Genomic DNA, 15,811 nt, shown 5'->3' on the forward strand with positions numbered 1-15,811 from the left:
GCACCCGCGCGGCCCCTGCAGGCCTGCCTCCTCCTCCTTTCTTCCCGCCTTCTTCCCGGCTCGCGGCCATTGACCGTGCGGCAAGCAACCCGCTTCGCCGACCATTGGTCGACATTCTGAGCCAATCAACAAGCGCGTCCACGAAGCGGTGGGCGGAGCCGTGGGCTTGAGAGTTTGGCATGAGTTGCTATGGTCACCCGATGCCGTGGAGACTTCTAGAAAGCCCTGGACTCAAATCTGGCAGAGTTGGAAGTTAAAAAGGGACAAGTTTTGCTCCTCTCCCTTGCTAGTGACCCCCCAGCTTGTAGAACAGTGAAGCTGAAAGTAGCCTTACTCATCTCTTCCAATCCTAGAAGGGACTTACCACAGGACAGCCTCCTTCTCATCGACCTCATTTCATACTTGACCAGGGCCAGCTTCATGGGAGTAGAAATTGCAGTCGCACAGCACCCAGGCTTAGAAAGGCTCCACGCTTGATTTAATGCTTTTCTGTTGTAGTCTTGAAATTCTTAATAATTTTGGAATAAGGAGCCCCACATTTTCACTTTGCACAGGGCCCAGGAAATTATGACAGGTGCTGAAACTGACCTTCACTTCTGTTAATGCAGGGACAGGACCCAGCCATCCAAGCTAATCCCTCCACTTTTGCAATGAATCTCATCATCTTAGTCTTTTCAGGAACTCTATGCCTGTTAATTATCCCTTTTTTAGCTTCTGCATCACAAATACCTTTCTTCTTCCCTTCAATTTACAAACATGCCTTAATGTCTTTTTGTTTGTTTTTAAAGGTGCGGGTCTTGCATTGTCACCCAAGCTGGAGTTCAGTGGCGCCATCATGGCTCACGGCAGCCTTGAACTCCTGGACTCAAGCCATCCTCCCCACTTCAGCCTCCAGAGTAGCTGGGACTACAGGCTCACACCAAGCCCTGCTTTTTTTTTTTTTTTTTTTTTTTTTTTTTTTTTTTTTTGGGTAGAGATGGAGTCTGTGTTGCCCAGGCTAAGTCTCAAACTCCCGGTTTCAAGCACTCCTCCTGCCTCAGCCTCTCAAAGTGCTGGGATTACAGGTTTGAGTCACCATGCCCAGCCCTGTTTTTATTTTTTTTTATTTTTTTATTTTTTTATTTTTTTTTTTTGAGACGGAGTCTCACGCTGTTGCCCAGGCTGGAGTGCAGTGGCGCGATCTCGGCTCACTGCAAGCTCCGCCTCCTGGGTTCACGCCATTCTCCTGCCTCAGCCTCCTGAGTAGCTAGGACTACAGGCGCCCGCCACCGCACCCGGCTAATTTTTTTGTATTTTTAGTAGAGACGGGGTTTCACTGTGGTCTCGATCTCCTGACCTTGTGATCCGCCCGCCTCGGCCTCCCAAAGTGCTGGGATTACAGGCTTGAGCCACCGCGCCCGGCCTTCCAGCCCTGTTTTTATATTATTATTCCATGACCCCACTTTCTTCTGCTGCTACCTCCCCAATTTTCAGCTCTCATTTGCAGCAAGCTTCTTTGCTTGTTTCTCTACTCCCTCACCTTCCATCTCTCTACAGTTTATTCTAGTCTATCCATTATTATTGTTATTATTATTTTAGACAAAGTCTAGCTCTGTCGCCTAGGCTGGAGTGTGATGACACGATCTCAGCTCACTGCAACCTCTGCCTCCCAGGTTCAAGTGATTCTCAGCCTCCCAAGTAGCTGGGCTTACAGGCACCACCATGCCCAATTAATTTTCTTTTTTTTTTTTTTTTTTTTTTGTATTTTTAGTAGAGGGGCTTTCATCATTTTGGCCAGGCTGGTTTCAAGCTCCTGACCTCAAGTGATCCACCTGCCTTGGCCTCGCAACACACTAGGATTACAGGCATGAGCCACTGTGCCCGGCATATTCTAGTCTATTCTTTAAAGGCTCTGATATGGTTACAGTGCTACATATTGCCAAACCCAATGAGTCACTATTATCTTACTCAACTTCTCAGGTGCATTTGACACAGTTGACGCCTTCTTCTTTCCTTTTTTCCTTTAGGTTTCTCTTGTGGTTGGAATTGTGTGTTCCCCGCTTTAGACTAGAGACTTCGCCCTTTAGATTAGAGACTCCTAGAGTTCATCTGTGTCTTCTCCCTCAGACTGAGGGCTCTAGGGCAGGCTTCGTCTTCCCCCTTCAGACTGAGGGCAGGGCCTGGGCCAAGGGCAGCCGATGGACTGTCTCCCTCACCCAGACTTTCCACCTCTCTGAGCAAATTGTCCCAGTCAGGCTCTGGGCTGTAGACATCCCAGACAAGGCCTTTCCTCAACCTCCAGGGACTCCAGGACTGACACCCTGGCCTTCAGGCCACACAGAGGGCTCAGAAACCACAGTTCCCCACAGTGCAAAAAACTTGAGACTTAAAACCCAAGGACCTGACACTGATTTATTGGGATAGGAAAACAAAAAGAACCCAGGAACCTAGCTTCCAGCCCAGCAGAAGGGTCTCCTCTCTTCTCTGAGTCTCTTCTTCCTCAACTTCGTCTTCCAGAAAATGATGATGATAGCAACAGCAATCGAAATGACAAGTGCCATCCCATATGGAGCACTTGCTGTGTGCCGGGCATTTTGTGTCCTCATACAGACATTATTTGAACCTCACAAACACCCCTAGGAAGGGCACTAGCAGAGGCAGATTTTTTGTGAAGCTAAGGAAGGGCCTTGAACTTGCACGGGCCCATCCTAGGCACTGGGAGCAACCCCAGCAATGTCTTCATAGCGTCAAATACATACATTTTTTTTTTCTTTTAACTTGCAAAAGCAAAATTCTAAAACTGCAATTGGTTAAGACTCCTATTTCTTCCCACTCTATCCCACTTTCCCTTGAATCAGGTGATATCAGAGATACCATGAGGATTTGGTGATCCAGCTAAGGGGAAGTTGAGTTGGAGATACATTTAGTCTGGATTGATTTGATGGGATATAGTTGGGTGGCTGGCAGTCATTTTTGTGTATAGTTAAGTCATTGTGAGCTGTCCTGGTGTGGAAAGGGTTTCCAGGAATATTCCTACCATTTGCTGTACCTCATGACCCTTGCTGCACAGGATCAGAAGTCTTATCTCAATATAAATGATTTCCAAGACAGCTGGAAGTATGTGAGCAGTGAAAGAGAAACAAGTTTATGTGCAGAACAAGAAGCAAGGCCGGGCGCGGTGGCTCAAGCCTGTAATCCCAGCACTTTGGGAGGCCGAGGCGGGCGGATCACAAGGTCAGGAGATCGAGACCACAGTGAAACCCCGTCTCTACTAAAAATACAAAAAATTAGCCGGGCGCGGTGGCGGGCGCCTGTAGTCCCAGCTACTCCGGAGGCTGAGGCAGGAGAATGGCGGGAACCCGGGAGGCGGAGCTTGCAGTGAGCCGAGATCGCGCCACTGCACTCCAGCCTGGGCAACAGCGTGAGACTCCGTCTCAAAAAAAAAAAAAAAAAAAAAGAAGCAAATCCGGGCCGGCTGCAGTGGCTCATGCCTGTAATCCCAACACTTAGCAAAACATAGCAACATAGCAAAACCCTGTCTCTACAAAACAATTTAAAAATTAGTGGGGTATGGCAGCGGGAGCCTGTAATCCCAGCTACTCAGGAGGCTGAGGTGGGAGAATCACTTGAGCCTGGGAGGTCAAGGCTGCAGTGAGCTGTGATCATGCCACTGCACTCCAGCCTAGGTGACAAAGCCAGACCCTGTCTCAAAAAAAAAAAAAAAAAAAAAGGCAGCCAGACATGGTGTTTCATGCCTGTAATCCCAGCACTTTAGGAGGCTGAGGCAAGTGGATCGCTTGAGGCCCAGAGTTAAAGAGCAGCCTGGCTAACATGGTGAAACCCCATCTCTACTAAAAACACATAGATGAGCATGGTGATAGGCACCTGTCATCCCAGCTACGCTGGAGGCTGAGGCAGAAGAATCACTTAGGCCGGGTGCAGTGGCTCACGCCTGTAATCTTATCACTTTGGGAGGCTGAGGCAGGTGGATCACCTGAGGTCAGGCGTTTGAGACCAGCCTGCCTAACATGATGAAACCCCATCTCTACTAAAAATACAAAAACTTAGCCAGGCATGGTGGCGGGCACCTGTAATCCCAGCTACTTGGGAGGCTGAAGCAAGAGAATCTCTTGAATCTGGGAGGTGGAGGTTGTAGTGAGCTGAGATCGTGCCATTGCACACCAGCCTCGGCAAGAAGAGCAAAACTCCATCTCAAGGAAAAAAAAAAAAAATGCTGGGTGCAGTGGCTCATGCCTGTAATCTCAGCACTTTCGGAGGCCAAGGCAGGCAGATCAGGAGGTCAGGAGTTCGAGACCAGCCTGGCCAAAATGGTGAAAACCCGTCTCTACTAAAAAATACAAAAAATCAACTGGGCGTAGTGGCAGGTGCCTGTAGTCCCAGCTACTCAGGAGGCTGAGGCAGGAGAATTGCTTGAACCCGGGAGGCGGAAGTTGCAGTGAGCCGAGATTGGGCCTCTGGACTCCAGCCTGGGTGACAGTGAGACTCCGTCTCAAAAAGAAAAAAAAAAGAATCACTTGAACCCTGAGGCAGAGGTTGCAGTGAGTCAATATCACTCCACTGCACTCCATCCTGGGGGACAGAGCACGACCCTGTCTCAAAAAATAAAGAAAGAAAGAAAAGATAATGGGGCCAGGTGCGGTGGCTCAAGCCTGTAATCCCAGCACTTTGGGAGGCCGAGACGGGCGGATCACGAGGTCAGGAGATCGAGACCATCCTGGCTAACACGGTGAAACCCCGTCTCTACTAAAAAATACAAAAAACTAGCCGGGCAACGTGGCAGGCGCCTGTAGTCCCAGCTACTCGGGAGGCTGAGGCAGCAGAATGGTGTAAACCCAGGAGGCGGAGCTTACAGTGAGCTGAGATCTGGCCATTGCACTCCAGCCTGGGCGGCGGAGTGAGACTCCGTCTCAAAAAAAAAAAAAAAGAAAGAAAGAAAGAATAATGGACACCAGATTGCTCAGTGTGAAAGACGGGAGGTATAAATGCACAAGAGGCAAAAACTAGAATGAACCATGTGATGTGAGCTTGGAATTGGAGATGATAGTCTGAATTCATGTTTAGTATGTGTAATTATAGAAATAAAGATAATTGTAAATGTGTGTGTGTGTGTGTGTACACATTCATTAGCTCTAGGAGGGACTGGGACTAGTGACCCTCATAACAATGAACGATTCTGGTTTCTTTTTTTTTTTTTTTTTTGAGACAGAGTCTCACTCTTGTCACCTAGGCTGGAGTGCAGTGGTGGGATCTTGGCTCACTGTGACTTCCGCCTCCCGGGTTCAAGCGATTCTCCTGACTCAGCCTCTCGAGTAGCTGGGATTACAAGTATGCGCCACCACGCCTGGCTAATTTTTGTATTTTTAGTAGAGACGGTTTTGCCATGTTGGCCAGGCTGGTCTCAAATTCCTGGCCTCAAGTGATCCGGCCGCCTCAGCTTCCCAAAGTGCTGGGATTACAGGCTTGAGCCACCATGCCCAGACAGTTTATTTTATTTATTTATTTTTATTTATTAGTAGTATTTTTAGACAGAGTCTCACTGTGTCTCACCCAGGCTAGACTGCAGTGGCACAATCTTGGCTCAGTGAAACCTCTGCCTCCTGGGTTCAAGGGATTCTCCTGCCTCAGCCTCCTGAAAAGCTGGGACTACAGGCATGTGCCGCCATGCCAGGCTGACTTTTGTATTTTTAGTACAGATGGAGTTTTGCCATGTTGGCCAGGCTGGTGTCGAACTCCTGACCTCAGGGGATCCATCCGCCTTGGCCTCCCAAAGTGCTGGGATTACATCCAGCCCTATTATTATTATTATTATTACTATTATTATTATTATTATTTTGAGACAGGATCTCATTCTGTTGCCCAGTCTGGAGTGCAGTGGCACGATCTCGGCTCACTGCAACCTCTGCCTCCTGGGTTCAAGCTATCCTCCCGCTTCAGCCTCTCTAGTAGCTGGGACTACCATTGCATGCCACCACACCTGACTAATTTTTGTATTTTTAGAAGAGACAGAATTTCACCATGTTGGCCTGGCTGGTCTCGAACTCCTGACCTCAGTTGATCTGCCTGCCTTGATCTCCCAACGTGTTGGGGATTACAGGCATGAGCCACCATGCCTGGCCCGATTTTTATTTATTTATCTATTTTTAGTCAGGGTCTCACTCTGTTGCCCAGGCTCGAGTGGAGTGGCATGATCACAGCTCACTGCAGCCTTGCCCTCCTGGATTCAAGTGATCCTCCCACTTTAGCCTCTCGAGTAGCCGGAATTATAGGTGTGCACTACCTGCCTGGCTAATTTTTGTATTTTTTACAGAGATGGGGTTTCACCATGTTTCCCAAGCTGGTCTTGAACTCCTGGGTTCAAGCAGTTCACCCACTACAGCCCCCAAAGTGTTCGGATTACAGGTGTGAGCCACCGCGTCTGACCAGTTCTTGGTTTTTTAGTATGATTCTAGTGCCTACTTCATGCTTTCTAAATATTATTTTCCACTAAAAGATTGAATCAGAGCTCTTTGGAGTACTGGTTGATTCCAGCGGCTGGAAAAGTTGATATCTTGTTATACCAGAACGCAAATGTTCCAGGAATTATGGAAGCAGGCCAAAATGACATGGACCCCAGCTTAAAAGGGTTCCCATTGACCAAATAAATATAAATATTCAGGGTTTGGGGGGAGGTTTTGTGTGTGTGGGGAGGTTGTTTTGTTTTGTTTTTGTTTTTGTTTTTTAGACAGAGTCTTGCTCTGTCTAGAGCAAGGCAGGAGGGCAGTCGCACAGTCATAACTCACTGTAGCCTTGAAGTCCTGGGCTCAAACCATTTTCTTGCCTCAGCCTCTCAAGTAGTTAGGGCTACAGATATGCTCCACCACACTGGCTAATTTTTTTTGGTAGAGATGAGGTCTCACTGTGTTGGCCAGGCTGATCTTGAACTCCTGAAGCCTCAAGCGATCCTCCCACCTCAACTTCCCAAAGTGCTGGGATTACAAGCGTGAGCCACCGTACCCGGGTGTGTATTCTTTTCTTAAAGAGGATCCTCCAAATCATAACCGTCAGGCCCCATAAAACCAATATCCACCTCTAGATATTCTTGTCATCATTTAAAAAATGAGGAAACTGAGGCACAGAAAGAGAAAGTGATTTGCCCAAGGTCACTCAGCTAAGTGAAGAAGCAGGATTTGGACCCAGCCAGTCTGACTCGAGTCTGCTTCAAGGGGACACTGTGAAGATTCAGTGAGATTTAAAGACATGAAAGGAACTTTATAAATTTAAGGATTAAGACTAATAATCAAATGAAAGAGGTATGCCTGTTTGTCCACTGGTGCTCAGCTCCATAGAGGAAAGGGGCAGAAAAATCCTCCTACCATATGGCAGAAACTACTTGGAATTTAACAACCAGGACCTCATTTTGTCCCCATGGCAGCCCTAGAGGCAAGCATTATTGTCCCAGTGAGGCTCCTGAGGCTCATCGAGGTTCAAGGATCAACCCAAGTCACACAACTGAAAAGTGATGGATTCTGGAGCAGATGCCAGAGCTGGTGATGCCAGAGCCTCTCTCCCCATCCAGGGCACCAGGCTGCCCAACAGCATGCAGCAGAAGGTTTGCCACGCTGGACTGGCCAAGGTCCAGAAACATGACACAACCAAGGGCCTCTCCACCTTCTCTCATCCCCGGTGCTCCACCATCTGAGAAAGATGCCCGGGACAGAGGAGCCACATGGCAGCAGAGCAACATTTCTGCCTAGATCACAAGTAGGCAGAGCAGGCTGCAAAGCAGGCAGCAGCAAGGTGGGGGCAGCTAGCCACAAGCTCAGAGAATCTCAGGCTCTGGCTGTGCAATTGGGCCAATGGGTCCAGGGGAACAAACAAGGACTTTGGAGTCAGGCAAGATCTGGGCTTGGTCTTCCTGGTGGGATGACCTTAGGCAAGTCACTTTAACTTTTTTAGTCTCACAAAGTAAGAATCTAGCCTTAGAAGGAGGCTGCCAATATTAGAGTGGGAAGTGCCTGACACATAACAGGTGCTCAGAGAATGGCAACCATATATAGATACACACACACACACACACACACATTTTTTTTTGAGACAGGGTCTTGCTCTGTTGCCCAGGCTGGAGTACAGTGGCATGATCTCAGCTCACTGCAACCTCTGCCTCCCAGTTTCAAGTGATTCTTTTGCCTCAGCCTCTAGGGTAGCTGGGACTACAGGCACATGCCACCATGCCCGGCTAATTTTTGTATTTTTAGTAGAGACAGGATTTTGCCATGTTGGCCAGGCTGGTCTTGAACTCCTGACCTCAAATGATCCCCCTTCCTCGGCCTCCCAAAGTGCTGGGATTACAGGCATGAGCCACCATGCCCAGCTGGCAACTATCTTTTATTATAACTCTGTGAGTTCTTCTCAGCAGAACTGGACTTTCAGGAGTGGTAGGAATCAGGCAGGGGATAGGGATTCTGAAGGACCTTATTCCTGCAGGGGGCCCAGAACTGAAACCAGAGGAAGGGGGCCTCCGAGACTGGACAGCGGGCAAAGTCCTCCCAGCCCCGCCGGGGTCCTGGCTCCCTTCCCTGTAGCCTGCTCCTGGCCGACAACAGAAGCAGGGCCCCAAGGTTAGGCAAACAAGCTAGTGATAAGGCACTTCCAGGTCGGGCCTTGCATTCAAGGCCCACCCAGCTCTGGGGCTGACTTCCTGGCTTAGCGAAAGCGCTAGTCTTTTGTGCACACAAGAGCAGGCACCAATGGGGACACCTGCTGATTGTGCACCTGGGGCCTTGGTGCCCTGGTACAGCCTGGGTTAATGACCTTGTTTATCCACTTGAGTCATCCGATAAGGGGCAGCTGAGTGAGCGGCAGGTGGCCCTGTGCCCTGCACCGGCCACTTCATTGACTGAAGTGATATCAGTGCCACGTGGGGTTCCCAATGCCCCCTCCCCCACCACTTCCCCACCATTCCTGCCAGGGGCAGTGTCTGTGTGTTTTTTTCAATGAACATGACTTCTGGAGTCAAGGTTGTCGGGCCATTCCCCCCCTTCCACTCACTGGGAATATAAATAGCACCCACGGTGCAGAATAGAGGGCCAGAGAGCTGGAAGTAAGGGCAGATCCCAACCATGAGCACCAGCCAACCAGGGGCCTGCCCATGCCAGGGAGCTGCAAGCCGCCCAGCCATTCTCTACGCACTTCTGAGCTCCAGCCTCAGGGCTGTCCCCCGACCCCGTAGCCGCTGCCTATGTAGGCAGCACCGGCCCGTCCAGCTATGTGCACCTCATCGCACCTGCCGGGAGGCCTTGGATGTTCTGGCCAAGACAGTGGCCTTCCTCAGGAACCTGCCATCCTTCTGGCAGCTGCCTCCCCAGGACCAGCGGCGGCTGCTGCAGGGTTGCTGGGGCCCCCTCTTCCTGCTTGGGTTGGCCCAAGATGCTGTGACCTTTGAAGTGGCTGAGGCCCCGGTGCCCAGCATACTCAAGAAGATTCTACTGGAGGAGCCCAGCAGCAGTGGAGGCAGTGGCCAGCCGCCAGACAGACCCCAGCCCTCCCTGGCTGCAGTGCAGTGGCTTCAGTGCTGTCTGGAGTCCTTCTGGGGCCTGGAGCTGAGCCCCAAGGAATATGCCTGCCTGAAAGGGACCATCCTCTTCAACCCTGGTGAGCTCCCAGACACTCCTGGGTAGGGGGCAAGGCTGAAGCAGGAGCCAGCCAGGGAAGGTAACTTCTAAGGGTTTGATATCTGTAATCTCATGGGGTCCACATTTTCTTTTTTTTTTTTTTTCTGAGACAGAGTCTCACTCTGTCACCTACTCTGGAGCGCAATGGCGCGATCTTGGCTCACTGCAACCTCTGCCTCCTGGGTTCAAGCAATTTTCCCTGCCTCAGCCTCCCAAGTAGCTGGGATTACAGGTGCCCGCTACCACTCCCGGCTAATTTTTGTATTTTTTAGTAGAGACGGGGTTTCGCCATGTTGGTCAAGCTGGTCTTGAACTCCTGATCCCTCTGGTGATCCACCCACCTTGGCCTCCCAAAGTGCTGGATTACAGGCGTAAGCCACTGTGCTTGGCCGGTTCCTCATTTTCATCAAATAGCCATCTTACAGAAGAGGTACAGAGAAGCTAAGTGACAAGCTAAAGGTAACACAGCCAGGTAGGGACAGACCAGGATGGCAACTCAGGTCTATTCACTCCAGAGACTGGCCCTTGCCACTCTGCCTGAGAAATTTGCTCTGACCTTTAGAGAAGGCTGCGGGGGAGGTGGGGTGGGCAGACACAGCTGTGTCTCAGTCACATCTTCAAAGGAAGGCTGCATGGTGAAGCTCTAGAGCTGAAACTCCTCTGTGGGTTCAGAAAGATCACTTAGAAGAGAGAACTGAAAGGGGTGTAGGGAGGACAGGAAGGGAGTCTTTGTGGAATTTGGCCAGGAGAGTGGCAGATGAGACAGTGCTCTTTGTAATCTGGAGAGCATCTGAGATGAGCGTTCCCCAGGAGTCCCTGTGGCACGCATAAATCGTAGTAGTTAATTGCAATAATAGCAGCAAATACTCATATCACACTTACCATATGTTAGGCCCTATTCTAAGGGTTTTACATATACTAGTTCATTTAAATCTCATAAAAACCTAGGAGACAGGTCCTATTAATATTATTATCCTCGTGCCGGGCGCGGTGGCTCAAGCCTGTAATCCCAGCACTTTGGGAGGCCGAGGCGGGCGGATCACAAGGTCAGGAGATCGAGACCACAGTGAAACCCCGTCTCTACTAAAAATACAAAAAATTAGCCGGGCGCGGTGGCAGGCGCCTGTAGTCCCAGCTACTCAGGAGGCTGAGGCAGGAGAATGGCGGGAACCCGGGAGGCGGAGCTTGCAGTGAGCCGAGATCACGCCACTGCACTCCAGCCTGGGCAACAGCGTGAGACTCCGTCTCAAAAAAAAAAAAAAAAAAAAAAAAAAAAAAAAATATATATATATATATATATATATTATCCTCGTTTTACAAATAAAGAAACTGAAGCCCAGAGATTAAGTTACTTGCCCAAGGTCACCCAGCTAAGTGACAGTACTGGGATTCAGGAAACCTGATTCTTTTTTTTTTTTTTTTTTTTTTTTTTTTGAGACGGAGTCTCGCTTTGTTGCCCAGGCTGGAGTGCAGTGGCCGGATCTCAGCTCACTGCAAGCTCCGCCTCCCGGGTTTACGCCATTCTCCTGCCTCAGCCTCCCGAGAAGCTGGGACTACAGGCGCCCACCACCTCGCCCGGCTAGTTTTTTGTATTTTTTTTAGTAGAGACGGGGTTTCACCATATTAGCCAGGATGGTCTCGATCTCCTGACCTCGTGATCCGCCCGTCTCGGCCTCCCAAAGTGCTGGGATTATAGGCTTGAGCCACCGCGCCCGGCCGGAAACCTGATTCTTAACCATTACTCCATACTGCCTCTTCATAAATGGATGGATGAATACAATGGAAATTGATAAATAAATTACCTCCTCCAAAGGAGGAGGTAGTAGTGGGACCTCAAAGGCCGAGCAAAGGAGGCAGAGGGGTGTCTCTGATGGCCCAGATCTTGGGCCAGTCTCTTCCTTTGGTGGCTGGGAGTAGGATGCTCACCAACCCTCTTCTCCCTCTCTGCCCACAGATGTGCCAGGCCTCCAAGCCGCCTCCCACATTGGGCACCTGCAGCAGGAGGCTCACTGGGCGCTGTGTGAAGTCCTGGAGCCCTGGTGCCCAGCAGCCCAAGGCCGCCTGGCCCGTGTCCTCCTCACAGCCTCCACCCTCAAGTCCATTCCGACCAGCCTGCTTGGGGACCTCTTTTTTCGCCCTATCATTGGAGATGTTGACATCGCTGGCCTTCTTGGGCACATGCTCTTGCTGAGGTGACCAGCTGCAGCCCAGGCAGAGATCAGGTGGGCAGAGGCTGGCAGTGCTGATTCAGCCTGGCCATCCCCAGAGGTGACCCAATGCTCCCGGAGGGGGCAAGGCTGTATAGACAGCACTTGGCTCCTTAGGAACAGCCCTTCACTCAGCCACACCCCACATTGGACTTCCTTGGTTTGGACACAGTGCTCCAGCTGCCTGGAAGGCTCTTGGTGGTCCCCACAGCCTCTGGGCCAAGACTCCTGTCCCTTGTTGGGATGGGAATGAAAGCTTAGGCTGCTCATTGGACCAGAAGTCCCACTGACTTTATACAGAACTGAATTAAGTTATTGATTTTTGTAATAAAAGGTATGAAACACTTGGAGCCTGATACTGTTGTTTGTGCATATAGAAGGGACTGTTTCACCTCCAGGGCCCACCCTGCTCCTATCAGAGGTAGCCCAAGGGAAAAAATCCACAGGGTTGCTGGAACTAATTTTCCAGGGAACAGTATCAGTTCACAATCCCATCACCTCATTGCCTTTATCCTCAGGGGAAGGAGGTTGCTCTCCTGTTCCCAAACCCTTCACTAACCACTCTCCTGGCTCCTACCCACTTCATGCGCCCTCTCACCACAGTTAAAGCCCAATCACAGCCAATCAGGAAGCAGTCCATTCCCGAATTGAAACAGACAAGGTCACTGCCATTTCTGCAGTTTAAGATCATTCACTTCCCCCATTCCTGCAGATGACAAAAGACGGTGGTCCATTATTTTCCCAAAGGGAAGGGACAAGGGCACCCAGGGCTGGCCTGGCAACTACTTGAACGCCAAGGCAGAGCAAGGTTTAGCTGGACCACCAGGATTTGACTACATCAGTTGTTTAAGTCTGAAACCCTTCCATGACACTTGGATCATAGCCACCGCCCTGAGGCCTCCCAACTTTCCTTCCCTGCCCCTCTGCCCCAGCCCCTCTCCTGGGATTCTCCTTCCAGACATTCCCACTGTCTAACAACTAAAGAGGCAACTCTTGGCATAGCCATGACCTCCCTGACTGCTCCATTCAGAATATGACTTGTGTCTATTCTGATTGGTCAATGTCTGTGCCTCACTGTTTGTTAAATATTTTGACCCAGTCGCCATGAGTAAGGGTGAGTGACCTGAAGGGTGGGCAGGAAGGAGTGATAACAACACACATGCCTATAGTACTTTCTGGCCTCCCCCTTTCGCCAACGGTAAGTCCTGCCCTGACCAGTCCCCACCCCCTTCACCATAACAGTTTGGATTCTTCTCACAGGTGCCCAGTTAATGATTGCTCAATAAGAGGCCATTCACTTGGGGATAAGAGTCTAGGTGTCATCATTCAGGCCTTTCTCTAAGCCCCCCAGGTTAGGACGACAGCTGATTGGCCTCGTACCCATTATGGTGACCCAGTGCCAGCAGCAAGGGGAACCCTGTCCCTTGCCCAGCCTCTCACTCACAAGTCAGACACCAGATAGAGACAAAAACACAGCTGAGATCTCACACAAATACAAACAACACAACTTGGACCCTCCAATACACACACACACTAAGATGTACAACTCAGGCACGCCTACACAGACCCAGAAAACAGACTCTCCAACCACCCACTTACAGCCCAGAAAAGCACTGCCCAGATACAGTCACTCAGCAACGTACTGCAGACCCTGACACAGTCACACAGCACAAGTACGCACCCTTGCACCTGAGGGTGGGGCACACAGTGTGGAGACACCCCCATCCAGAGTGTGTTCATCTTCCCCGTGTCACAGGAAAGGGAAAAGTGGCCCCCTAAGTAGGCAGACCTGTGTCTGCACATCTTCAGGGTCCTCTCAGAGCCTGTGAGCCCAGGCCAACTGCTCTGCCTAGCATTTGGGACCCCAACTAACCATTCATCCTCTTTCCCCGTGGTGACTTCAATGTCCATCCTCCTCTCAGCTCAACAACTGTCCCCAGCTGGGACCAAATCAAATCCCCAATAAAGGCATCCTTCAGGGCCCAGAACAAGTCCTGCATCCCCCCACCTCCCACCAGATGCCCCAAACTCAGACCTCAGGCTCCCGGGCCTCTCTCTACCTGCCCTCCCCATCCCTCTGGCACACATCACCCTGTGTAACCTTGTAGACGCATGAAACCACTCTTTCAAGAGCAGAAGCCCTGTTTCCCACATAGGACCCAAATCCAGAAGATTCAGGGATTTAGGGTCATTCTACATCTTTTATGCCCTGCCAGTTTCTGCCTCTATTAATTAACTGCCACACCTCTCTGAATCCTCCCACCTCTGAAAAAAGCTGGATCTTCCCACCTCTTACCCTTCCCCTTCTCTAGCCCTGAACAACCATTAGGAAGCATTCCCTGCCATGCCCCACCCTAGGCTTTTTTCCTCAACTTATTTAATTTTTTCCGTCATCCAAATAGCTTCCCTTATTAAGTCTACCTTGCCAGGCACTACTGGTGGCTCATGCCTGTAATCCCAGCACTTTGGGAGGCTGAGGTGATAGGATCGCTTGAGCCCAGGAGTTCAAGATCAGCCTGGGCAATGTAGTGAGATTCCTGTCTCTACAAAAATTATAAAATTAGCTAGGGGCCAGGCACGGTGGCTCACACCTATAATCCCAGCACTTTTGGAGGCCAAGACAAGCGGATCACCTGAGGTTGGGAGCTCAAGACCAGTCTGGCCAACAATGGTGAAACCCTGTCTCTACTAAAAATACAAAAATTAGCTAGGCATGGCAACACTCGCCTGTAATTCCAGCTACTTGGGAGGCTGAGACAGGAGAATCAGTTGAACCTGGGAGGCAGAGGTTGCAGTGAGCCGAGATCGCACCACTGCACTCCAGCCTGGGCGACAGAGTGAGACTCTATCTCAAAAAAATTTAAAAATAAGGCCGGGGGGATCACAAGGTCAGGGGTTCAAGACCAGCCTGGCCAAGATGGTGAAACCCCGTCTCTACTAAAACTACAAAAATTAGCCAGGTGTGGTGGCAGATGTCTGTAATCCCAGCTACTCCAGAGTCTGCGGCAGGGAAACCGCTTGAACTGGAGCAGCAGAGGTTGCAGTGAGTCGAGATTGCACCACTGCACTCCAGGCTGGGTGACAGAGTAAGACTCCGTCTCAAAAATATAAATAAAATAAAATAAGCTAGGTATGGTGGCTCATGCCTGTAGTCCTGGCCACTCGAGAGGCTGAAGTGGGAGGATTACTTGAGCTGGGAGTTGGAGGCTGCAGTGAGCATGGTAGCATCACTGCACTGCAGACTGGGCAACAGAGCAAGACCCTGTCTCAAAACAAATAAAAAAAACAACAAGAAAAATCTCTACCTTGATCCTTTTCAAATTTCTTCCCTACCAGTCCACATGGTTTGGGAGCTACACTTCTGTTTCTTGTCTGCATTTCTTTTTTTTTTTTTTTTTTTTTTTTTTTTTTTTTGAGACGGAGTCTCGCTCTGTCGCCCAGGCTGGAGTGCAGTGGCCAGATCTCAGCTCACTGCAAGCTCCGCCTCCCGGGTTTACGGCATTCTCCTGCCTCAGCCTCCCGAGTAGCTGGGACAACAGGCGCCCGCCACCTCGCCCGGCTAGTTTTTTGTATTTTTTTTTAGTAGAGACAGGGTTTCACCATGTTAGCCAGGATGGTCTCGATCTCCTGACCTCGTGATCCACCGGTCTCGGCCTCCCAAAGTGCTGGGATTACAGGCTTGAGCCACCGCGCCCGGCCTGTCTGCATTTCTTGAGTCATTCCCCGTGCCCTACTTCCTTGCCTTGAGCAAAGAACATAAAGACAAATACGGCAAAACTAAAGAGATAATTATGGTACAATGTAGTAAGGGGAATTGTGCTTTCTCCATGAGACTGTAGGCTTTCCAAAAGTGGGGAAGAATGTCTCCATGATCAGCATCCTGGGTTGGGATCTGTATCTCATTGCTAATGAGGGAAGAGGAGGAAACAGGCTCAGATGGGTATGTAACTTAAG

The 15,811-nt window shown here is 50.2% G+C and overlaps 1 protein-coding gene across 1 annotated transcript; it reads left to right on the plus strand.

The window, feature by feature from the left end:
- Positions 1-8,950: 8,950 nt before the first annotated feature.
- LOC105494519 (nuclear receptor subfamily 0 group B member 2) lies at positions 8,951-12,201 on the plus strand. Its single transcript, XM_011763019.3, has 2 exons — positions 8,951-9,630; positions 11,605-12,201. The coding sequence occupies exons 1-2, from the start codon at positions 9,099-9,101 to the stop codon at positions 11,844-11,846; spliced, it is 774 nt and encodes a 257-aa protein (XP_011761321.2). The 5' UTR covers positions 8,951-9,098; the 3' UTR covers positions 11,847-12,201.
- Positions 12,202-15,811: the final 3,610 nt, after the last annotated feature.

Source organism: Macaca nemestrina, chromosome 1 (genome assembly GCF_043159975.1).
Source record: "Macaca nemestrina isolate mMacNem1 chromosome 1, mMacNem.hap1, whole genome shotgun sequence".
NCBI classification, from domain to species: domain Eukaryota; kingdom Metazoa; phylum Chordata; class Mammalia; order Primates; family Cercopithecidae; genus Macaca; species Macaca nemestrina.

Excerpts from the sequence above, each read along its gene's own strand:
- LOC105494519 (XM_011763019.3), top strand. The coding sequence starts at position 9,099 with ATGAGCACCAGCCAACCAGGGGCCTGCCCATGCCAGGGAGCTGCAAGC. Across the intron at positions 9,631-11,604 it reads GACCATCCTCTTCAACCCTG|ATGTGCCAGGCCTCCAAGCC; the intron begins GTGAGCTCCCAG and ends CTCTGCCCACAG.